The sequence below is a fragment of the Stegostoma tigrinum genome, chromosome 3 (genome assembly GCF_030684315.1).
Source record: "Stegostoma tigrinum isolate sSteTig4 chromosome 3, sSteTig4.hap1, whole genome shotgun sequence".
Classification (NCBI taxonomy): domain Eukaryota; kingdom Metazoa; phylum Chordata; class Chondrichthyes; order Orectolobiformes; family Stegostomatidae; genus Stegostoma; species Stegostoma tigrinum.
This window is the reverse complement of record NC_081356.1, coordinates 32,151,165-32,177,492: the sequence shown is the minus strand read 5'-3', so window position 1 is coordinate 32,177,492 and position 26,328 is coordinate 32,151,165. Positions and strand designations below refer to the sequence as shown.

Here is a 26,328-nt window from a genome sequence, read left to right as displayed (position 1 = left end):
CCAAAGTGTGTTCACAGAAGTAGGATTTAAGGTGTGCCTTCAAGAGGAAAGCTAGGGAGAGAGAGGTGGAGAGGTCTGGGGATGGCATTCCTCAGCCTGAGGCTTTGGCTACAAAAGGCATAGCTACCAACCAGAGAGTACTATGATCGGGAATTCACAAGAGGCCAGAATTAGAGTGTGCAGATAGCCTGCACATTCCTGGACAGTACGGATAATTTATCATGGTCAATCCAGCTAACCTGCACATCTTTGGGTTTTGGGATGAAACTGCAGCACCTGGAAGAAACCTACGCAGACACACAGAATGTGCAAATTCCACAGACAGTCACCAAAGGGGAGAACTGAACCCCTCGCTGGTGCTGTGAGGCAGCAAGCACTAGCCACTGAGCTACCGCACTGCCCAATGAGAATGAGGATTTTAAAATTAAGATGTTGCTTAATTGGAGCTCAATAAAAGTCAATGACAGGGAAACAGGACTTGGTGAGAGTTAAAATGACCTTAAGTTATGGAGAGGAGAATGAGAGAGACCAGTCAGGAATGTGCCAAAACAGTTGAGTCTGGAGATAACAAAGTTGCAGATGAAATGTTCATCAGAAGGAGTGAGACGGAGCAGAGTTAAACAATGTTATTCAGATTGAAATATGCATTTTCTCATCTCCTCACAGCTCCAGAGATTTTCTCCTCTTTGAGTATTTAACTGAACATTTGGAGTGTCTTGTCTTAATATTCATTTGAACGTTGATGTGTAAATTTATCTCAAGAGAGTTGGAATATAAAAGCAGCGATGTGCTTCTGAGACTTTATAAGGCTCTAGTTAGGCCCCATTTAGAACACTGTGTCCAATTTTGGGCTCCACACCTCAGGAAGGACATACTAGGCCTGGAGCGTGTCCAGCAGAGATTCACACGGATGATCCCTGGAATGGTAGGTTTAACATATGATGAACGGCTAAGGATCCTGGGATTGTACTCATTAGAGTTTAGAAGGCTGAGGGGAGATCTAATAGAAACTTACAAGATAATGTATGGTTTAGAAGGGGTGGATACTAGGAAGTTGTTTCCGTTAGGCGGGGAGACTAGGACCTGTGGGCACAGCCTTAAAATTAGAGGGGGTAAATTTAAAACTGAAATGAGACGACATTTCTCCAGCCAGACAGTGGTGGGCTTGTGGAATTCATTGCCGCAGAGTGCAGTGGAGGCCGGGACGTTAGATGCCTTCAAGGCAGAGATTGACAAATTCTTGATCACAAAAGGAATCAAGGGCTACGGGGACAGTGCAGGGAAGTGGTGTTGAAATGCCATTAGCCATGATTTAAATGGCGGAGTGGACTTGATGGGCCGAATGGCCTTACTTCCACTCCTATGTCTTATGGTCTTATAGTAAATTCATTCGTGCATCACCTTTTGACATTTTGGTCTCTGAGTTTTGTTGTGTATTCCAGAAGTCACAATTCCATTGAATGCTACATGGACAGACCAATCTCCTTCCATTTACACTACACACCAACAGATGGCCTTAACATTGGTCAGTGGTCCCCTAAATTGTTCACACCGAAGAGTGCAGCTGACAAAGTGGGAAATATAAACTTGCCATTTATTGTATCAAAGTAATGTCAAAACTGCATGAAAACCAGCTATAAATTAACACTGCAGAAAAACTCTGAAAATCATGAACTAATGCTGCAATATGATAACAACCCATAATTAAGTTCCAAAAGCAGCAGACTGACACTCCCTATTTTAAAAAGGAAGATCAATCCTATTCCGCTCGATTCTTTCTCTTCGCAAAATCATAGCAAGAGAGAGGAATTGTACAATGTGCCAATAGGGTGAAATGAAGTTTGCAGGCAGCCCAAATGGTTAAGCTGCCTGCCTGTTTCTCTTCTTACACACAGTGTAATGTCATTCTCCATCAACATTCAGAGGATGTACCTTGGTAATGTCCATGTATTGCTTCAGCTCTCGTGTCACACACCAGTATCGCCACACATTCAGTGAATACAGCGTCGCCTTTGTGGTGTTTGCACTGACTGCACTGGTGCAGAGCTCCTTGAGTTCACCATCAAACGTTGGAAACCTGTTGAGTTTTCCAGAAAAGGCTATACAGAAGAAAGAAAAAGACAATCCACAGATGACAACCAAGGTTAATACAAAGGACCAGAGCATGGCATGAATAACAAGTTAATTAATAATATTACAAAATCAGGGCTTGATGATGTACTGATCCAGCCAAACCAGGTACACCCAAGGTGTGATCTCTTGCCTACAATGGCTCCCAGTCCTGTCAGGCCTCAAATTAAAAACTCTCTTCCTTACATTCAACTTCCCCTATGACTTCTCCCACACCCTAAGCTGTAATGTTAGAACTTTTATGTCTTCGTCCACCTCCTCCAGCATGATCTCTATACTCCTGGAGTCTTGTGAATCCTCCATTTCCTGTCTCACAAGCATTGACAACAGTGTCTTCAGCTACCTATGTTCCGAGCTGCCTGAAATTAATTCCGTGACCATCTCAGTCTGTCTTTCTTCCTTTGATATACTTCTCAAAACTTATTACCTGCCCCAAAAGTATCATTTTATGTTTATGTGAAGTAAATATATCTTGGCATATTCATAGACACTATTATAAATGCAAGTCACTGTTAAAAGTGCTAAACTAGCTGCTCCCACTCAGTGTGGTGATGGGATGGTGTGCTGATATCTCTGATCAGATCTCCTCACCAGGGAACAGATCCAAAGATGGATCTCACAAAAATGGACATTATTCACAGATGTGCCACAGCAAATTGGATTCCAGATTCTTTGATTAAAGAGGCTACCACAGCTAAACCAAATAATGTCCTTGCCCAAGAAAGTGAAGCTCATTACCATAACAATAAAAACTTAAAGCAATTTTAGTGCCCCAGCATAATAAAGTGCCCCATGTGCTTGACAGAAGCAGTAAAATTAACATAATATCGCACACATCGGTGATACTGAAGTGTCTTAAAGGAGGAGAGTAGCAACTCCAAAAAAACATAGGGAGGGAATTCCAAAAGCTCAGGCTGAAGCAGCTGAAGGCATAACCAGCAACAGTGGAGTGTGAAGACTCGGGATGCTCAAGAGTCTATAAATAGATGACTGTAGATACATCAGATGGTTAAACAAATCATTAGATGCAGACATTTGTGTGGTGCACAAGCGATTCAAGGTCTAGAGAGAGTTGGGATTTTGAAAGTGCAGTTGTAAATGAAATAGGATATAGAGGGGTGGATATACAGTATAGGGTTAGCATGTAGAAGGAGTTGTGGGAGAAGGGTGATACACAGAAGTGATGAGAATTGAGTTAATCCGTAATTAAGAGGAAGGGACAAGCAAGTCTACAGGAGGGGGCAAGATCAAAGTGGGGAACAGGGGCTTTGTACATAGGTTGGGGAGTGCACACGGAACAAGAGATTTCAGGATGATAAGGAGGCAGTGAAATGAGATGGAAAAAGATTCAAAGGAATGCGGGAGGTGTCAGATAACTGCATGATTTGACGATCCAAACCAAGCAATTAGTGAAAGATATAGCCAAGTGGAAAAGCCTTATCAAATAGCATGTGTTATCATCTCTGGACATTCTAAAGGGGCAAGCATGGAGGCATTAGAACAAAGTCCACTGTATTGGCAGTGGGCAGAATAAGTTCAACAGGTAGCTGATTGATAAGACTACACTGCAGTAGGCACTTTGGGCAGGAAGTGTTATTTGGAGTGTGGGATAGAGAAATTCAGGTTGCTGCACCAAATGCCTTGATGAGTCCTTGGGAGGATGCCAAGAAAGGCACAGACGGAAGCGGCAGGCTTATCTAGGAGGTAATCAAACCTAGGATACTGGCAACAGAGCAGGAAGGTCGGGGAGTACTAGAGGTTTGAGACAGACATTTGGAAGTACAGAGCGGAGAAGCGAAAGGAAGCTGGATAATAGCAAAGTGGACTCTCAGAAGAGTACTGTCATGAAAACAGTTTACAAAAACAAATAGAAAACAGAGTGATTTCCTGCGTCCATGGGAAGCAACTGAGGCAAACAGCGAAGATGTTTTTAAGAGGAAGCTGGGTAAGCCCATGAAACAGACATGAATAAAGTATTATGCTGTTAAGTGTTTGAAGAAGAATGGTGACAGTAGGTGGGTGCATAATTTAAAACACCAGCATTGAGCAAGTGGGTCAAAGGGTTTGGTCTACTGAATGTTCACAGATTTGTACTTCCTGAATGATGCTGTCCTTCACCCATAAGTTATAAGATCATTTGGAGCACCCCAAACTGCACCCCTATTTAACTCAAATAACAGGTGAGGGAAAGAGTTTGAACTTGGCACATTCTAAGTCAAACTTTTTATAGACAAACTTGTTAAACTTTTGGGAGTTTTGTTTCTAAATCACCTATAATATTCCTTTATGGGATATTTCTCCTCACTTACATGTGCTCCCCAATTTTAACAATACCTTTTCACTTCACTGCATCAAAAGAAAGTGAGCTGAATTGCCCAAAAGCAAAGCTCAAAATTGGAGCCAAATGAATAATTCGTAGATTTAGATTACTGCAATGGCTGACAGGCTGTAATCTGTCCCGGAATTTACAACATGAATTTCATTACAGAGGCAACATACTAAGCATTTTACACATAAGCAAACAGTCAATACTCTATTCCCACCTTGCATGTTGTGCCTGAACAATTGTGAATCATCAATACAGAGCAACTTTAAGTTTAAAAAAAATTCTGTCAATTCTGCAGTTACAGAATTTGACATGCTATTAGACTGCAGAAGTGAGTGGAGTAGGAAGGATTGTGTATGCAAGTGACAAAGTTCTGACAGATTAAGCAACATAGTCTTGCTCAGAACTGACAACGTACTTTTGAGAACACAAACATAAACAAGCCTTTATACTTAAGCTATGTGTTACTGCAGCAAGCTTCAGTCACGATTTGTATTTTTTTTAAAAAAGCGACAAGGACGGATTCAACCAGGACACAAAATAACTTTTCATGATGGCTCCCCAAGAGATTTTCTCAACGGCATTCTTTTTGATTTTTATGGGCTACTTTTTCATTCGCACTCTCATTTATCGCAAGAAGCAATGTAGTAACAATACCTTCTGCATTTATGTTGATATTATCGGGTATTTGGGCTCCTACAGAAAGAATTAAAAAATTCATCAACGTCTTTAATAATTACTATCCCTCCGTTAAATGTAACAATATACAAAGAAAGCATTTATTTCTTAAAGTATATTAACTTGCACAAGTCATGTGCTAAGAAATCTTTTTCCCCCAAAATAACCAAGATATACTTCTATACATATATATTTATCAAAAAAAAATCACCCTGAACACCTTTTGCAATAGGGTGTGGATACATGGCCAATGCACTTCCATCAGGTTTATGCAAATCTGGAATATTTTATCAAGACAGTTACAATCCTCCTTACTGCATCTCAAATGTCGGTCACATATTTAAATTGAACAAATGACACAAACAGCTGAATCTTACAGGTTTTTTTGGCCAAGGGCAAATTTGTGTTGAGTTTGTGCAGGGATCTTGTCTAGATGCCAAGCAAGTCTTCCTCACTGAATGTTCCTAAACTTGCCATGTTAATTGACATTCCAATCCCATGGTGTGCATCACATCCGATTTCTGCCCTGTTTATCACGTGCTGTTCCAGCAACCTTTTGCCACTCACTGGATATCCCAGAAGTGACTGACAACCCAGATGTAGGTGTCACTTTTGAAAGGCTGTGCATCCATAAAGCATTGTTTGTTCAGAGCTGCCCTACATGGTTCCTGACATTTGCACCATATGTCGTAGACATGGGCAAAATGGCACCATGCTTTGCAGTCAGATTCCTGGGGCTCTAGCCGAATGGGGTGGTGCACAGGCAGGACTTCCTCTTCCCCTAGCACCATCAGCATCAGACCATGCCGTACTGGTGAGAGGTTGCCAACTGAGTCAATGCAGTTTCAGCTGTGTGGAGCAATGCCCAAAACCACAGAAAGGGCAATGACCTCCTCCACTCTTCCAGGGTAGGTGCCACCAACCTCTCTATGTTGCCTCATTTTCATTCTCTCTACTACCGTACCTGTCTTCCACCAAGGCTCCTGTTGTACCACTCCCACTATTACTGCCAACATCTTCACCATTCATCTTCACCAACCCTGCATGCCCTCTGCACTGCCTACTCACTTGTTCAGGACACTTCCCCACCTGCACCAAAAGTAATAGCTGTACCATCCGCTTTCATCTCCTTTAATAGCTGTTTCTCTCCCTTTTTAGGAGTTAAACAGCCCACAACAGACAGAAAGAATCGAGATCAGTGTTGTGCTGTCCATCATTTGGCTTCTCACTCTGACCAGGCCCTGGACTGGTATCAGAAGCTTCCGTTAACTTACTGTACTAGAGATCCTAAACCTCCTCCCTCAACCAAACCTCATTCAGCCTCTTCTACCTCCTCACCCCTCAATACCGCCTTCTCTTCTTCATCCCCATTCTCCTCCTGCAGCCTCCTTCTCTTCCTCCCCATCTCTCTATTACTGGTATCTCCTGTTCCACCTGCAGCTCTCTTGTATTACCTTCTACTTAACAGATTCCTCCACCTTAGATTTATTAAAACACAGCTCTCTTCCGCTCCGCCATGACTTCCTCACTGCCGCCAATGGGTTCCTAACTAGTTACTGCTGCTGACACGTGCACTAATAAACTTAGCAGCAGCAGGTACAAGAGAAAACTAGCCTGAGAGTGCAGGAATAGCTTCTCACCGATTCATTCCTTCTCATCAATTGACTCCTCCTCTCCCAGCCCCTCCTCCCCAACTGACAGAGATTTCCCAGTTGTATTGATGGCTTTCAGGGCAATTTTACCCGCCAGCCCTACACATTTTGTTCAACCAGCAGACATGCTAGTTGTTCACATTCTTCACTCTGGTAAGCCTGTGCCAAAAGATATGCATTAAAGCACAAACTCTACAAGACAAATACAGCTGCTCTCCAAAGGGAATTCCTTTCAATAGTCCTCAGCCCTAGCACAGTCATGTAGCACTTCATTTGGTTTCTTTCCCACTTGTTGTTGCTGGAAATAGCAGGGACAAGAGTATTTTGTCTACAGATGCATTTGTACTATGCCATCAATGTAGAAAGTCCTTTTGTAAGTTAAAAATGACATGTACCATGATTGTCATTTTAAAAAAACCCTAAGCAAGGACATACAATTTCCACTATAAATAAAAAATCATTGCCTGTCATACATTCAGTCAGATTTATAGCAACTTGGAACCTGTATCTTTTTAACATAGGAAGCCAGCCGTGGTGGGTCCAGCTCTGGCACAATGTTGAAAGAGTTACTGAAAGTGCACAAATACGTACAGCGTTCTTTGTGTAGGCAGCAAGGTGGCATCCAAATTTTTTACAGATACTTTTGTCGTTAACATGTTGTCACATTGCAAATTGATGCAATGCTTTTGACATTAAGGCCAGATAGCAGATCTTATTGCAAGACTCATGTGACCATGCTTAAAATAAAAACATTTCTAATTTTGAAATGGACCGAGACCTGACAATCTTTGAATCAACATCTTCTTCGAATCAGAGTTGCAATGTAATCTTCACAACACTGTCAACATGCAACTCGAGCCTATACTGCTATCCTAGGTGGCATACACGGTGGTGGGCTGCTAAATAGGTTAGTTCAAACATCAAACATTAAGCACAGCTACCAAAAGAAAAGTACACAACCATGATACTTGAACCATTCAATCTAACAGTGCAATATTCTCCTATTCAGATATGAAAGAGAATGATGTTTGACAGCAAGTAATGAAGTCAGACCTTTTATAGTCTAATACTGCTCTGTCCCACATTAACGTGCCTACAAACCACACAAACAAACACAAATTTACTCAGTCAGCTTTTCTCAGACTTTATGAAAGAGACAAAACAACAATTCTGCATTCACAACACTTCTGACATAATAAAGCATGCCAAGAACATTCATAGAAACATTTCAAAGGCAATTCGTGCTGAGGGCAGTAAACGTATTTCTCTCTCCTCAGATACTGCCAGACCAGTCGAGTTTCTCCAGCATTGTCTATTTCTGCTGCACCATTCAGGCTTCTTTCCCGCTCAAGTGGTACATTGAAGGCAGCTTACAGCAAACTTCAAATAAAACTGATATCTGGCCTTAACCTTTTTTGTGGGAAATAACTCATTGTTTTGCAACGTGTATTATCAGAGATGAAAATAAAACATGCACTCAATACAGCATGGACAGGGCTCAAACTTGCAATGTTACAATTAGATCATTAAAAAGACTGATAACCAAGGAAATGCTGCTTTCAAGCTCACATCTGTAATGCAGATGCACGGGGCTACTTTATTTTAGAAATATGATGAGTTTAATGTTTAAACAGAATTCAATGTAAAAATGCATGACAGTCTTTAAGTGGTAAAACTTTGCCTGGGGGAAAAAAAATGCAACAATCAGACACACAGGTCCAGTATAATTTACCAGGGATAAATGAGCTAAAGCATACCAATCAAGTCCATGTTTCTAATTCAAGAGTACTGATCAAATTCAAGGAGTCCTATCTTGGCAAAAAGTGGTCGCTGATTAAAGTCTTTGACCCATCCAACATTTTTGAGAATCTCACAACTACTCGTTAGACGAACACTAATGGAACTATTGTGTTTATAAAATGATGCAACATACTGTGGTTCATGGTACACAAGTTGACCTTTGGCAAAATCCTTCCAAAACAGGGGTCAACTTATAACGTGTGCACTGCCAGTTTTGGTGTAGGTAGTTGGCATTTTTAATTGTTAAAAATAAAGTTAATTCTAATGAAATCAATAATTTATTGAATTAATTAATTCTGCAAGAATACCCTTAACCAAAATGAAAGCATTTTGCACACTGTTAAAGTAATTATCCTTGGCATCAGGCACAAAGAGTTCATTGAATTCATTGAGTCACTTTGGCTATGCCATTATTGTAAGAATGTCACGGTGGATTAGACTGTACGCTTTTGGTTCAGTAATCTCTCCAGCACAAGACATCTTCCTCTCTTATACACTGAATTGTATATGCTGCAGCTTCTGAATGATTGGGCAGAACCTGTGCATCAATATCACCCCACGATTTGATGATAAAACTACATGAAACATCAGGCAGAGTAGCATACATATATTTACATATCCATTCTTTGAGAAGGTATTCTGTGTCTGCTATTCATCCACCTATTCCATGCAGCACAAACACAATCTTTAAATCGTTTATCACCACTGAATTCCATGCTTACAGCATATGTATTTAACAAACTGGCAAATGTTATGGCTTTCAACCTCAAACTAGAATCACAGAAACCCTACAGTGTGGAAACAAGCCATTCGGCCCAACAAGTCCACACTGCCTCTCTGAAGAGCTTCCAACCCTGACCGACTCCCCTACCCTTACATTTCCCTGGTCTAACCCATCTAACCTAAACAACCCTGGGCACTATGGGCAATTTAGCACAGCCAATGCACCTACCATGCACATCTTTGGCCTGTGGGAGGAAACCGAAGCACCCGGAGGAAAACCACACAGACACGGGGAGAATGTGCGAACTCCACCCAGACAGTGACCCCAGGCAGGAGTCAAACCCAGGTCCCTGATGCTGTGAGGCAACATTGCTAACCACTGAACCACTGTGCTCTGCACTTGTCTTCTTGCAATCAATTTTTGTTTGCTGCACACAGGTTGCTTTGTACGGGCGTGTCTTAAACTTCCAAGCATTTTCTTACTAACATGGTATCAGGTGATGTTGTCCCATGTACTAATCTAAAGGATGAGTACAGCAACCAGAGGTGAAAAATTGAGACAACTCCTAGTAGAGCATTTCTTAGTGTAAAAGATGTTGCAAGGTTTGAGCTATAGGCTAGGGCTTTTTTCCCTGCAGCATCAGAGGCTGAGGGGTGACCTTATAGTAGTTTACAGTATCATGAGGGGCATAGCTAGGGTAAGTAGTCAACGCCCTTTTACCCAGGGTGGGGGAGTCCAGAACTAGTGGGCATAAGTTTAGGGTGACAGGGTAAAGATTTAAAAGGGACCTCAGGATCTACCTTTTCATACATTGGGTGGTGCACGTGTGGAATAAGCTGCCAGAGGAATTGGTAGAGGCTGGTACAATTACAGCATTTAAAAAGCATCTGGATGCATAGGAATGCTTTAGAGCGATATGGGCCATATGCTGGTAAATGACATGAGTTTAATTTAGAATATCTGATCTGTATGGACATGTTGGACCAAAGTTTCCACGCTGTACATCTCTACGACTCTAAAAGAGGGTTGGTATGTGTACACCAAGTATACTTGCCCTGGAGCATCAGATCCTTACGAGTGACCATATAGGGATTTATAAAATCACGAGGGGCGTGGATAGGGTGAATAGTAAAATTCTTTTTCCCAGGGTGGAGGAGTCCACAACTTGAGGGTATAGGTTTAAGGTGAGAAGGGAAAGATTTAAAAGAGACCTAAGGGGGCAAATTTTTCACACAGAGGGTGGTGCTTGTAAGGAATGAGCTGCCAGAGGAAGTAGTGGAACCTGGTACAATTACAACATTTAAATCATGAGTACATGAATAAGAAGGGTTTAGACGGATATGGGCCAAAATAGTGGCAAAAAGGACTAGGTTAATTTAGGATATTTGGATGGCATGGATGAGTTGGACCAAAGGGTCTGTTTCCATGCTGGACAGCCCGATGACTATACAATCACATAGGCCTAACCATAGTTTCCGGCTTTGAATAAGTGGAGTTGGGTTTTATCTGGGATGATTTATACACCACAATGTACGGTACATTTTAATGATCAGCAGACCTTGAACTCTGTTCAAAACCAGGCCTTTTCAACTCAAACTTTGTGAATTAAAATATGATAGCACAGCAGAAAAGCAGACAACCCAATATAGGTTATGCTGCGAATACAAGGAGTAGAGCTGGATGAACACAGCAGGCCAAGCAGCATCAAAGGAGGTGGAAAGCTGACATTTCAGGCCTAGACCCTTCTTCAGAAATGGGGGAGGGGAAGGAGGTTCTGAAATAAATAGGGAGAGGCGAATAGAAGATGGATAGAGGAGAAGATAGGTGGAGAGGAGATAGACAGGTCAAAGAGGCGGAGATGGAGCCAGCAAAGGTGAGTGTAGGTCAGGAGTTAGGGAGGAGATAGGTCAGTCCTGGGAAGACAGACAGGTCAAGGGGCAGGATGAGGTTAATAGGTAGGAGATGGGGGTGGGGCTTGAGGTGGGGGGGCAGGGAGATAGGTGGGAGGAAGGACAGGTTAGGGAGGCGGGGACCAGCTGGGCTGGTTCTGGAATGCGGTAGGGGGAAGGGAGATTTTGAAGTCCACATTGATACCAATGGGCTGCAGGGCTCCCAAGCGGAATATAAAGTGTGACTAACTGGGCACAGTTTCCACCACAAGTCACTGTGTTCCCACACGGTCAACCTGGCGTTAAGAGGTGAGAGGCTAAGTGTCAGACTGGCTGCAGCAGTATATGAATTGGGTTGGATCTACTTTGCTTTGATAAATCGGTGTGAAGAAAGCAAGAGTAAAGCTGGATACACTACTCATTGGAAGCAAATATTCTTGAATCAGAGACAACATTACCACTAAGGGTTACTTCTGTAATCCCTTTTTCGAGGCTCAGTTTTTATAAATGAAATATGAATTACTTCTAATGTTTCATGACACATTTATAAACCTGGTGTACAGCGACTTAAATATCACCTCAACACCGCTGAAGTGAACAAAATCTAAACCAATGTTGTGTTATAACCATTACACAATACAAACATCCCTGCGTCAAAGGAAAATCATGCAGTGTATCATCAGTGAATACTAACTCGTGTCTCTGACATCCATAATTATGAAATGCTTTGAGAGGTTGGTTATGGCTCACACTAGCCTCCCAGCTTGCTTTAACACCCTGCAATTTGCTTGTATCCCAACAGGTCCATCTCCCTGTCCCCACATTCATCCCTGGAACATCTGGAAACAAAGATATGTACATCAGGCTCCTACTTATTGACTACAACTCTGCATTCAACACCATAATTCCGGACAAACTCATCTCTAAACTATGGGACCTAGGAGCCTGCTCGTCCTATGTTACTGGATTCGCGACTTCCTTACCAAGAGCAGTCAGCAGGGATAGGTGACAACACCACCTCCATAACAATCCTCAACACCGGTGCCCTGAAAGGCTGCGTACTCAGCCCCCTAGTATACTCCTTATACACATGTGATTGTGTGGCCAAATTCTACCCTAACTCCATTTACTAGTTTATTGACAACATCACCGTTGTTGGTCGGACCTCAAATGATGATGAGACGGAGTACAGGAAGGACAAAATGCTTAACAGCATGTGTGAAGACAACAATATCACCATCAATATCAGCAAAATGAGGGAGCTGGTCAGTGACTTCTAGAAGTGGAATGGAGGGCACGCACATGTCTATGTCAATGGTGTGGTGGTGGTGATATTCAAGAGCATCAAACTTCTGGGAATGATGAAAATCAACAATCTATCATGGTTCACCATGCTGACACTAGGGTCAAGGGAGCACAGTGATGCACCTACATGCTCAGGAGTTGAAGGAAATTCAGCATGCCCATAAAGCCTTGTACAAATTTTTACAGATGGACTATTATGGCAAGTGGTCTTCCCAAGACCAAATGAAACTACAAAGAGTTGTGAAGCCCAGGCCATCACACAAACCAGCCTCCCAATCACTGACTTTGTTTATACATCGCACTGAATCGGAAAGCAACCAACATAATCAAAGATCCCCTCCAGTCCATGGTCTCTACCCTCTTCCATCAGGCAGAAGATATAAAAATATGGACAATTTCAAGAACAGCTTCTTCCCTGCTGTTATCAGACTTTCAAATGGACCTGTTTAATGTTAATGCTGATCTCTGTCTGCACTGTCTTAGCAGCTGTAACACTGTAGCCTGCACTCTGTTCTGCTACCCTGATGCACCTGTTTAGTACAATCTGTCTGTAGCGCATGTAAGACACTCTTTTCATTGTATCTCAGTGCATGACAGTAATAGGTCAAATCAAAATCCATGTCAATGACCAAAAGCAACAGTTTCTAGAAATATTCATACTAGCATACTAAAACAACTTGCAGTGACATCAAAACTGCTGCAAAAAAATCAGTGGGTCTGACAGCATCCGCAGAGAGAAAGTTCAGTTCTGATGAAGGGTCACTAGCTCAAAATGTTAATTCTGCTTTCTCACCACAGATGCTATCAGAACTGCTGAGTTTCTCCAGCAATTTCTGCTTTTATTTCAGATTTCCAATATCCACAATTCTTTGTTTCATTATATTCATATTAGAACCTTTAGTGAAGTAAAATGCTCTAAGATGCTCCATAGAAGTATTTGGAAAAACAAACCTGACACTGAAACAGAAATAGTAGAGCAGATGATAAAAGGATTGGTCAAGTAGATAGGTTTTAAGAGTGTCTTACAGGAGAATGGTGGAGATGTGGGAAGAAACCTCCATTTCAGCCGTTAGGACCCAGGTAACTGAACTGAAGAAAAGTGGGGATGTGCAAAGAATCAGAATTCAAGCATCACGGAAACTGCAGAAAGTTAGAAGACTTGACACATTACGAAGAAAGCAGGGATTTGAAAATCAGGATGCGAATTTTTGAGTCAATGTGTAATTGTTGAGACAGCAAAGGATAAATTTCATCATTGGATTCTAGGTTTAAATACAGTTAAATTGATGGAATAGATGCCTTTCCTCTTTATTTGCTGCACGTTATCAGTAAAATAAATTTGGCAAGTCAATTACAGCGCGTTTCTGCTATGACATGATAGCTACGTTCCAGCGCAACATCGCGCTACTGAAAATCACGCTGTATAAATAACACGGCCTATGGAGAAAGCGGGGTTGGAGCACAAAGGACACAAAACAATTATATTTTCCAAAATTCTTCCTCACCTGTGTAGCTTCATTCTTACAGTTGTACTCATAATGACAGTGCAGCATCACCCGTCTGATAAAAAGAGGTAATACATTTACAAAGATATGGCAAGAACTGCAGATGCTGTAATCAGAGATAGCATAGTGTGGAGCTTGAGGAACACAACAGGCCAGGCAGCATCAGAGGAGTAGGAAAGTTGACATTCTGGGTTTACACCCTTCATCAGGACTGGGGATGGGGAAACAGAGCTGGGAAATAAATAGAGGGGGTGGGGTGGGGCTGGGGGAAGGTGATAGGTGGATGCAGGTGGGGGTAACGGGGCTTGGTCAGTGGGATAGGTAGGAAGGAAGATGGCCTGGCTGTGCCAGATCAAGGAGATTGGGATAAGAGGGAGGGTTGACATGGGTTGATGACAGGGGTGGGGAGATTTGGAAACTGGTGAATTCTATGTTGAGGCCACTGGGCTGTAAGCTCCTGAAATGAAATGTTGTTCCTCCAGTTTATGAATGGCGTCATTGTGACACCGGAGGCAGCCCAGTATGGACATGTCACCCAGGGAATGGAAGGATGAGTTAAAATGGTTAGCAACTGCAAGGTGTTGTTGATTACAGAGTACAGACTGCAGACTCTCCACAAATCAGTTACTGAGTCTGCGCTTGGTTTCACCGATATAGTGGCGATCACATCAGGAACAACAGATACAGCAGACCAGGTTGGAGGATGCACAAGTGAATCCTTGTCAGATTTAAAAAGATTGATTCTGGCTTTTGATGGAGGTGAGAGGGGAGGTGTAGGAGCAAGTGTAGCACCTTCTGTGGTTACAAGGAAAGGTACCAGGTGTGTGGGGTGTGTAGTGGATGAGGGAACAGATGGAGTGAGGAGGAAAATAAATCTTTGTGGTGGGATCAGATTGCAGGTAATGCAAGTGGTGGATGATGCTGCACTGGATGTGGAGGTTGGTGCAGTGGTATGTGAGGACCATGGGTCTCTGTCCTCATTTTTGTTAGGGGTGGGGTGAGGTTTGAGGGCAGAAGTGCGGCAAATGCAAGGCAATTTCAGATGTAATCTTTAACACCTGCCTGAAATAAGAGCTCAGCTGTGCAAAATTGTGAGGGATTGCGCTCACAGTCAGCAACCCTCCATGAAACTCCCCCAAAATTGACACATCATCAATTTTTTGTAAAATTCCCTCCACCATTTAAATGCTGACCTGACCTGGCATTCCATCGGCACGGACTTCTGGATAGATTTTCAGATGAGTGAAGCAGAGGAATCTGACCTTTGTTTCCTGTGTAGCCATTGGCACTGAAGTTAATTCTAGGATTAAAATGTATTGTAAACCTGAATAACGCTGTATTCAAAACAGTGTTGGAAAGGAGCAGGTTGCAACAGACAACTTTTGGTATAAATGATTTACACGAGCAAGTTCAAAAATTCTTGCATATTGAATATATAACAAAATCTAGGCAAAAAATTACACACAAAGATGCATGTTTTTAACAGCGCTGACATTATTTTAAACTATACTTCATTTTTTACTTATACCACCAATTTAGTGTTGGAGTCCATTATTCAATTTAAATGAACTATGCTTTTTGAACAACGCTGATGCATTTAATGTGTTCAGCATAAACTCTTCAAACTAAGATTTCACGTAATTTTCTAACAAAACATTTGTTCTGTGTGATATTACATCTTAAGTTTATGACACACTATCCATACTCAATGGAATTGCGTTGTAGCCAACACAAGTTTGCGTTTTACAAATAACGTTCCCCGTTCGTCAATTATAGCCAATTCGCGTTGCCGTTAATTGGAGAGCCCCCTGCAATTTCCCAATCCAGTGTAATCCATAGTGCAAAACAATTTATCAGTTCGTTAATCACCAAAACACTGTCATGTTGGTAGAAAGAGCGTGTCTTTGAGTTAGGGTTAAGGCAGGTAGTAGAGTTAGAATTTGTTGAAACAGATACACTAACTTGGCAAAGTAAACCAGACATTTTTGGCCAGCCTGAATCCTGACTCACAACAATGTAGTTGACCCTTAACTGCCCTCAAAAGTAGCCTAACAAACCAGTCCATTCTATCAAAATGCTACATGGGCCAAGAAGGGCAAAATCAACTAATACATTACCTTGGCTGAAGCTCAGGGAATGCTGCACCTTCGGAGCTGCCACCTTTTAGATAAGATGTCAAATTATGGACCTTCTGCAACTGTACAGACGTAAAATATTCCAAGACACATTTAAAGAGCTACTTGTTGTCCCGATGTCATGACCAAAATTTATTCCTCAATCAATATTGCCAGAACACACATTCAGGCATGACTGATTTCAGTTGCCTCTTGGACTACACTAAGACCATGGATACAACTCAATTTTATTGAATCTGCATGGAGTCTGCCTATTACGAGGCCTGCGTTTTGGAACTTGATCCTGCACTGTCGAGGTTGCACTCTTAGATTATATGTCCCTGCTGAATCCGCTGCATCTGTCTCTGACTTAGCTAAGAGTGACTAGAATGACTCCCTGGAAATCCAACAAAACTTATTTGCCTGCCTTTACGATCAACGCCACATCTCGATGCAACATCACGTGTACGCAAAAGACTGCAGCGATATGTTTAAACTCGCATCACAGAAGTAACTATGTAATCGTATTACAGAAGCATCTGCCTAATTGTGTAACTGATTATGTTTCAATAAACAATTAATGTCTGCCTGTGTTGCTATGCAGACAATTTGCCTCAAATATCATGGCTTTGAGAGGTATGCAGTAGTGTACCCATCAAGATCTCATGTGTAGGCGGTCTCTGAAATAGTTACCAAAGCCTTGTTCTCAACTATTTCACAATTCTTCATTTTAGTTTTAGAATAGACATCACTCATAATAGGAGCTCCAGGAAACATAATCTAAAAATCGCTTGCGTGTTAATCAAACAGACAGGATTCAATCGACATCAAGTCACACAGTCTCACTGTGCACATCTACAGAGGATTCTAGGTCACCACCTTGAATGACTGCCAGTGTTGGGAATGTAATTCTGCCTTTACTAAAACATTTACCAAATCATTGAATCATCATAAAGTACAGAAGAGGCCCTTCAGCCAATCGAGCCTGGAATGATTAAAAAAGCTAGTCACACTTTTCAGCAGTTGGCCCTTAACTTTGAATGCTATGACATTTCAAGTGCTCATCCAAGTGTTTTTACCAAATTGTGAGGCTTCCCACCTTCAACACCATCCCGGTGGAAAATAAGTCCTCAAGTCCCCTCTAAATCTCCCACGTTTCACAGTAAGTCTCTGCCCCGTTGTTACTGATCCTTCAACTAGAGGAACAGCTGCTTTCTATTTACCCTGTCCATTCCCCTCAATCTTACACACTTAAATCAGGTACCCTCTCAACCTTCTCTGCTCTAAAGGAAACAACCCAAGCTTATCAAGCCTCTCTTCATTGCTAAACTGCTTGATATTAACATATAGAATCAGTGCATTGCAAATCTGTAGTCCAGTTGTTTTATTCCTCTCAGAGTCTCAATAGCGTGTGACGATTTTCAGAATTACACCAAACTACTGACATATGTACTCCGTCTATGCTACAATTACCACATGGCTGGGTGGAAATTTTATGCCAGTTTTCTACCTGGTAAAACATCAATTAAACTTGTAAAACACTTCAGTTGACTGCAATAATAGCGTGGAGCTGTAGGAGCACAGTAGGCCAGGCAGCAGAGGAGTGGGAAAGCTGACGTTTCGGGTTGGGACCCTTCAGAAAAAGGGTCTCAACCCGAAATGTCAGCTTGCCTGCTCCTCTGATGCTGCCTGGCCTGCTGTGCTCCTCCAGCTCCACACTGTGTTATCTCTGACTCTAGTATCTGCAGTTCTTACTATCTCTCAGGTGGCTTCAAAGTGCTTTGTTGTGCTTGCCCGTCATGAAAGGTGCTATAAGTGCAATATTGAAAATTCATAGCTTGATTTGCATATTAGAACAAAATAAATTGGATTCCTACCCACCTTTGACTAAAACTGGATTGTAAAGACGAAAGAATTCACTGCGATCAAAGCAGTTAAAAAATACTGAATACTGTAGATCTGAACAGAAGATAGCTCATGCAAATGGAAAAACCTTGGATTATGAAATAAAGAACATTCAATCTGCAACACAGAATTTCCATTTTTTTTATTTCCGATCCTTCAAACAAGCCACATCCAGAAAATGTATAATTTGTTACCTTCAATGACATTTCTGATGACATGACACATAGACACGAGATGCCTTTGTAATCCTCAGCTGCAGATTTTTAGCCCAGAGGCACGACATTCAAACAAACTAAAAACTAGCCAAGTGCAGAACACATTATGATTTATTCATTTATTATCTGGCAACTAGTTCAATTTCTACATACACAAAGAAAACTCAGAAATTGCATGCAGCAATCAAATAGACAATCAACAACTTTATAAACAGTCTAATTTTGCCATTTTCTCTCACTGCCATTAGAGCTCCACACATGCTTGCAATAAACATCAAATACCAATCAATTCAGTCACTTTAGATGGACAGAAGTATGTGCAAGACCAAATGTGCAAATGACACCCCCGACTATCTAGTAACATCTTTGCCCATCCAATCAGTCTCCAAATGCATAATACTGAAAAACATAAATTATTTAGCAAACTTTAAAGTAATGAAAGCACAAGAAGTAAAATCAAACTTTTTAAATGCAAGAATGTAAAATTAATTGTGATTTTTAAAATTTATGTCAAAAGTTTAGCAAATGGTATGGGAAAGAAGGAAAGAGAGATTCTGAATCCAGACATTGCTGAAGTACATCTTTTTGCCCAAGTCCTTCTGCAACCTCTCCCATCACCACCCTGTGACAAACAACTTTATGAAAAGAAATATAAGGAAGCCAGTAACTCAAAGCTTTTTTCACAGTTTTATTTTTGGTTTATCCCACACATCAACAAGTCAAACAACCAACGAAAGAATTGATTGGTGGAGTTGAAATATACACAAAGGCCCTTCGAATCAGTAACTGATTATTAGCAGCAAATGTTAACATAAAAAAAACAAGAAAGTTAACGCACCTACAAAACATGCTTAGTCTGCACTGGAACAATATCATTTGAATAAAAAATGCATTGAGATTTGCATGTTTTTGGTATGACAGCAACAGTTCATTTTGACAGAGTACTATTTAAAATTTAGATTTTTTAAAACATCAATGATTTTACCATTGCTTACAAGATTTATGGTGTGGAGCTTTCCACCTTACACTCATCATGACAAATGATCAGAATAACTTATACTTCATGCCGATGTCTCAATCAGACTCAAGTTGCCAAAAAAAATTGGCATCCTTTCCTCCTGAAGTACAAATTATTGTGACGGTTTGAAATTTGGCATTCTTGTGTTTGTCCTGACAAGTGTAAGACAAAGAACTTTGTCAAGACGTCTTTCCCTCCAGCAAAATGAATGATCAGATTTTCTTATAAAATAAGACAAATCACACGTCAGGGTGTAGCTGTAGACCAAAACAGATGCTTTGCAAATAAAAGCTCAAGTTCTCCTCAACAACAGGTCTAAGTTGATGATTTTATAAGATGTACCTTGTTAAATGAATGCTCAGAATGCAGAATGTACACATTTTGGATTTGGTGCATTTGTAGTAGAATGCTGAATAACATGATCTTAATTAATTACATTGTAATTTAACTTGGTGAACTATAAAGATAAATCATCATTAAAAGAGCAGAGATAACAAGGTGCAGGGCGGGAACACAGCAGGCCAAGCAGCATCAGAGGAGCAGGAAGGCAGACATTTCGGGCCTAGGCCCTTCTTCATTTTCTGAAGAAGGGTCGAGGCCCGAACCGCTAGCCTTCCTGCTCCTCTGATGCTGCTTGGCTTGCTGTGTTCATCCAGCTCTGCACCTTGTTCTCTCAGATTCTCCAGCATCTGCAGTTCCTGCTATCATTAAGAGAGCAGAATCAGGTTATGGTCATCTGATTTTCATTCCCTCCCAGCTCCGGATGACAGAAGGGAACATCCTTTCAATTCGAAGATTATCAGTACAAAATTAGCATAGTGGCCAAACCCTGAAAAGGTGGTGCTCCACCATTGACACAACAGTGAATTTCTGGGCTTCAGCTCATCAATAAAACAGAGGTTTCCTAGTTTCAAGCCTAGGTAGCTGCAGTTAGTGGTACAACATGTAAGGTGTGGCGAATGTGGTAATGCACGGTGAGGATACACTATGGGTATTCAAGGAAGGTGAACTACAACCATTGTCACTCGTGAAGTGTCTTGAGATATTTTATTATCTAAAAAGAAAGCTACATAAATAGATGATAAAATGTGAGGCTGGATGAACACAGCAGGCCAAGCAGCATCTCAGGAGCACAAAAGCTGACGTTTCGGGCCTAGACCCTTCATCAGAGAGGGGGATGGGGGGAGGGAACTGGAATAAATAGGGAGAGAGGGGGAGGCGGACCGAAGATGGAGAGCAAAGAAGATAGGTGGAGAGAGTATAGGTGGGGAGGTAGGGAGGGGATAGGTCAGTCCAGGGAAGACGGACAGGTCAAGGAGGTGGGATGAGGTTAGTAGGTAGCTGGGGGTGCGGCTGGGGGTGGGAGGAAGGGATGGGTGAGAGGAAGAACCGGTTAGGGAGGCAGAGACAGGTTGGACTGGTTTTGGGATGCAGTGGGTGGGGGGGAAGAGCTGGGCTGGTTGTGTGGTGCAGTGGGGGGAGGGGATGAACTGGGCTGGTTTAGGGATGCAGTGGGGGAAGGGGAGATTTTGAAACTGGTGAAGTCCACATTGATACCATATGGCTGCAGGGTTCCCAGGCGGAATATGAGTTGCTGTTCCTGCAACCTTCGGGTGGCATCATTGTGGCAGTGCAGGAGGCCCATGATGGACATGTCATCAAGAGAATGGGAGGGGGAGTGGAAATGGTTTGCGACTGGGAGGTGCAGTTGTTTGTTGCGAACTGAGCGGAGGTGTTCTGCAAAGCGGTCCCCAAGCCTCCGCTTGGTTTCCCCAATGTAGAGAAAGCCGCACCGGGTACAGTGGATGCAGTATACCACATTGGCAGATGTGCAGGTGAACCTCTGCTTAATGTGGAATGTCATCTTGGGGCCTGGGATGGGGGTGAGGGAGGAGGTGTGGGGACAAGTGTAGCATTTCCTGCGGTTGCAGGGGAAGGTGCCGGGTGTGGTGGGGTTGGAGGGCAGTGTGGAGCGAACAAGGGAGTCACGGAGAGAGTGGTCTCTCCGGAAAGCAGACAGGGGTGGGGATGGAAAAATGTCTTGGGTGGTGGGGTCGGATTGTAAATGGCGGAAGTGTCGGAGGATAATGCGTTGTATCCGGAGGTTGGTAGGGTGGTGTGTGAGAACGAGGGGGATCCTCTTGGGGCGGTTGTGGCGGGGGCGGGGTGTGAGGGATGTGTCGCGGGATATGCGGGAGACGCGGTCAAGGGCGTTCTCAATCACCGTGGGGGGGAAGTTGCGGTCCTTAAAGAACTTGGACAATAGATGTTGTTGTTCTTGGAAAGTCTCATTCATAGAGAGCCACAAAATATGACAAACATTTGATCCATCAAGTTGAAGTCAGCTCTCTGTACAGCAATCCAATTCCACCATCCTATCCTGGTGGCCCTGCAAGTTTATCTCTCTTAAATGCCAATTGGACTTCATTATAAAACCATTAATTGTCTCTAATTCCACAAACCTCTGACTAGAGATTTCCTGGTCATTACTAATTGCTTGTTAAAAAACAGTCCTTACTCAGGAAAACAAACAAAATATTATTTTGTGTGTTGTCCAACAGAGAAACTCAAGACAATCTGCCAAAAATCTTTCCCAGTGCTTAAAATGATTACTTAATTGATGCCCTTCTCGTCCCTCTTGAGTTGTTAATTCTTTGTTGAAATATAATTGCCCGAGGCAGGGATAATCCTCGAAGTAACCGTTATTCACTTTTGGCCTATGACAAGCTTCAAACTCTTGGAGAGAACCACAGTTGAACCAGAAGTTTCACTTACCTGACTGCCCACAAATGAATGCTGCCAATAAGAATTAGGCTGGCTAAGAATGAACAATGGGTACCCTGGCCAAATCCATCATCCCACCTCCAATCTTTAACAAAGGAACACCGTTGGTCATCTGTCATACCATGAAACTGAACATTTCAAAACTGAGATGGATATTTGTTTGCCAAGGATAACTGAGGAATATGGAAACAATGTGGGTGGATGGAGTTAAGATGTCAATCAGACAAGATCTAAGTGAAAAGTGTCAAAGGTTTGATGAGCTGAATGACCATGGGGAAAATTCTTGACAGGAAAGAAAATGTCCTTTTTCTCCCCTACCAGTACTGCCTCAGGCTTTCTACAAGGAAAAGCAAGTACTACAGCCCAAATCTGTAAATTGGGAAAGGAAGAAAACCAAAAGAGAAATAGTTCAAACAGTATTAAACTCATTAAGCGCCAAAAATTATTTAACAGAAGAACACTGAGTTTACAAAGGCAAGTTAGAAAATGGTATATCTAAACACTGTATTTTTAATAAAATTTATACAAAAACATAAAACTATGTTGAATAATATTTTTTGTCAATTACTACACTTCAAGCAGTGATTTTAACATTTCACAGTATTCTAAAGAACTTTCAACCAAGGTTGAAACCTAGAACCATTAAGAACCCCTGTCAGATTGACTTCAAGACTCAAACCAAGATGAGAGGTTATTTTAACCCTTTGAGCACTGAAAAAAACTCTGACCCTTCAAGGTACACGTATCACATTGTAGAATATGCTTGAGCAAGTGCACTGCAAGAATCTGAAGGATGTGGATCATGACTTTGCACACATTTGTAATACTCATTAAACATAATACTCATGGATTTATTAAAATTTTGGTGCACAGATGCTCAATGGGTTAAATTAGCCTAATTAATTTCTATATATTAGCATTAGATATTTTTTAAAAGTACCTAATAGTCACCTTGTTAATATATCTCTGCATATTGTTAAAGCAATAAACTCTGTTTGAATAAGAACCAATAGCTTAGTTTAACAAACTCAAAATTTACTTTTCTCTTATAGCAAGTAAAACTTTTGAACCATTAATTTCGAGGTGCATGCACATGTAGGCACAGAATTTCAACAACCCTTTTATTTCCTCCAGCTTTAGGACTGGTCGTCCTTTTAACTGGAACAGGCTGGCAAATTAAGTCGAACTTATTCACACATTCTCCTTCATTCTCACACGTTCTTCACACAGCACCCCCTCCCCCCACACCCCACCCCACATCCACACTTGCCTTGCTCCAGAGAAAGCACAAGAGTATGTAACACAGTATCCTGCACAGAAATCTACTTAATATGCATTTTGTGGAAATAGACCGTTAAAACAGGAGGGCTACACAATGCAATCCTTCCTTAGTGTGAACACAGCCTCCATTATTGAATTTCACACCAAATTTAGCTTATGCACATTTCTAAAATGGCGCCCCAACAACTATTAGCACTTGTGTACAAACAGCCATATACAAACATTCTAATTACAAACTGTCCGCTACAAAAACTAAAATAAATAAGACAACATAAAATCTGTAACACTAATAAAAGTAATTTTCAAAATACGAAATCAAATTGAAAGTAGAATTCCATAAGCAACGTTAATGCAGACAAGAGTCTAACAAGATACAACATGAACAGATAAGAAACTGTGTATTTGCAACACAATGAGTTAATCACAACTGTAATTATTTTCCCTCAGTATTAGGACAACATGCTCAGTAACTGGAGGATGCAAGCTTAACAGTTTTGGCCAGACTGCTGTACAATTGTCAGGCGACCAGAATAATTAGACCAGTCTGATACAATTCAGTGTTTAGCCAGGTTAACAATTTTGTCCTCAGTGTTTCCCATTCAAACTATTTTGAATGGACCAGTAGGGTACAGCATGAATTATACAGGCCCATGATAACAGGTCTTCAAACTCCAAACACATTTAAGTATGGATACAATTCATAAAAAATAAATCCTAACCGTTGTATTTTCCTTACTGTCTTTTGTTTTAAAAACAGTTAAGAGAAACAGAGAAACAATTCCTCAGAAGATCTAGAACCAACTACTCACTCCTTGGTATATTTATTAAAAAACTTGGCTTAGCCAAGGAAGGAAGATGCTCAAACACAATGAATTTAAATGCAGACGAAAGACAGTAATTGCCATTATCTGCAGTTAAGGATGCAACATGACAAGTATATGGCAGTACTGTACAGATGATAGAAGGGCAATGATACTGAGAGAATAGTTTAAATTAGCACACAATTAATACTGGACGGAAGAGTTAACACTGCAGCTATGAAAGGAGGTTTCTGCACTTTAAGATCCAAGGCAGGTTGTCCAAAAATATTACTTCACATCTTGCCAACTTAAAAACAAGTGAATAGGAGAAAAAGGCAGAATTTCTCTCACTCTGTGAGAACGCTGAGCACCCATATATGGAAATGCTTTTGCTACAGAAGATGAACAAAAAAAATGCACATTTTAAAACGTTCTGTGGGAAAACTATAGTTCTTAACAGTTACAAGGAGAGGTTGAAATGAAATCAGGGTTTGTTTTAAACATTGTTTCCAGACTTCTAGAATTTCAACAACTATATTTTGCTTTGTGGAATCTATTGATCAGCTTGAACAGGTTTCTGAAGACAGTGTGCCGTAAAATCATTAAACTGAACATTGGATTGTTGGGAGTTTTAATGTGCCCTTTCAGACGCTGCTTTTAAAAACTTCAACTTTCAGTGGCTAAGGAATAATTACACTGTATAAAAGTGAGAACATGGAGAATATTAAAAATAATTTTAAAAATCCAAAACACATTTCATCAGGCTGTATCAGAAGAAGAGTCAAAAGAGCCAGAGATGATGAAATTGCTTGTGTTGTTGAGACCTGACATTGATTGGGCAGCCTGCTGGCTGAGATTGTTGCATATTAGTACCAGCTGGTTGCTTTGTGCCTCAGACAGAGAGCTGCAGCTCTGGTAGACGCTAAAGTTAGTCTTTCTCCCTGGAATATTCCCCTTTTCACACATGGTTTTAACCATTTTCGAGAGTTTATTCTTTCCAAGGGATTGGCTATTGTACCAGTAAAGTGCAGCCAGGTTGCAGACTGGCTTGATGGACAGATAGAAGGGGGCATCTTCATAACGCATAGCTGGAGGACGTCTTTGAGCGTACTCCTTGTAGTCCTGAACCGGACATGTCTGTGGAGAATGTGGCGTGGCATAAATTCTGCACTCTGTTCCTGCTCTCCGGCTCTTCCCTTGTGCATCGGAGCTGTCTATGATTTCCCACTCCAGGTACTCCAAGCCTGTCTCTGTTACGTGCAACCTGATATCCCCCCATTTCAGTGTGGAACTGTGGAAACCAGCACAATGCCCAAATGCCTTAGTGTTGTTTAGCCACACAAGATTGAGCAGCCCCTCAGGATTATATCGACTCAACAAGCCTCGTTTACGTAGAATGAGCTCATCAGCAAAGGTGAGTTTCATTGACTTGTGAGGCTTATTCCCTTTCCCTTTGCCTCTCAGCTCAAGCTGCTTCTGTTTCAGTGCTTCTTGAGAGCGCCTGAATTCCTTATCCCTTGTTATACTGAACCCATATTTGTATTCCTTTAAGTACCTTTCAAGTCCACACTGATAGTTGGCCAAACTGTTGGGTTCATACTCTGAGCCATCTTTTTGCCTGGCGTCCACAAAGAATGAAGCTAGGTAGGCATCAAGTTCGGTGCATGGTATAATTTGGATTTCCCGGTTTTCGTGTGGATATTTGGAAAGGAGGAACTCTTTGAAATTTCTCAATGCAGTCAAGGTGCTTCGCACTGTTTTCTCATTCTGTTGGCCTTCGCAGCCTCTTTCTTCATTTTCTAAGATGGAGGACAAAGAAAAAATATATAAGCCACACATAAAATCATTCAAAGCTAAATTTCAATTTCGCAAAGGTCATTGGAAAACGATATTACATACCTGTCTCAGGTTTCAAAAGCCAACTTCAATTTCACAAATGACGTAAAAGATTAAGGCAAAAGAAAATATCAAAACCAGGTCATCATGTTAAACATGCACTCTTGGTGCAGTGGAGTTAGTGAGTGAGATTAGAGATTAAGCACAGACCGTCTCAGAACAAAGACAGCAAGCCAACACCCCTCAATATTATACTGCTGTAAAATGTCTAATACTCTATGTCTACAATTAGGTGTTGCAAGCAGTGCAATAGTAGACAGGTTTCCCAAATACAGATGCAACAAAATAACATACAAGCTATCTACA

The 26,328-nt window shown here is 41.5% G+C and overlaps 1 protein-coding gene across 7 annotated transcripts in view; it reads right to left on the bottom strand.

Moving 5' to 3' along the window:
• The window catches only part of LOC125450910 (uncharacterized protein KIAA1958), an 88,509-nt gene that overhangs the window by 7,800 nt on the left and 54,381 nt on the right, over positions 1-26,328 (bottom strand). For 5 of the 7 annotated variants that reach the window (XM_048527292.2, XM_059644296.1, XM_059644294.1 and 2 more), the window contains exon 3: positions 23,322-25,925. In XM_048527292.2, the coding sequence (XP_048383249.1) occupies positions 24,886-25,925 (1,040 nt within the window). In that variant the 3' untranslated portion in view covers positions 23,322-24,885. Of the gene's footprint in view, positions 1-1,932; positions 2,100-5,113; positions 5,153-23,321; positions 25,926-26,328 lie in introns of those variants that run through there. The other 2 variants (XM_048527294.2, XM_048527295.2) reach the window with 2 other exon arrangements.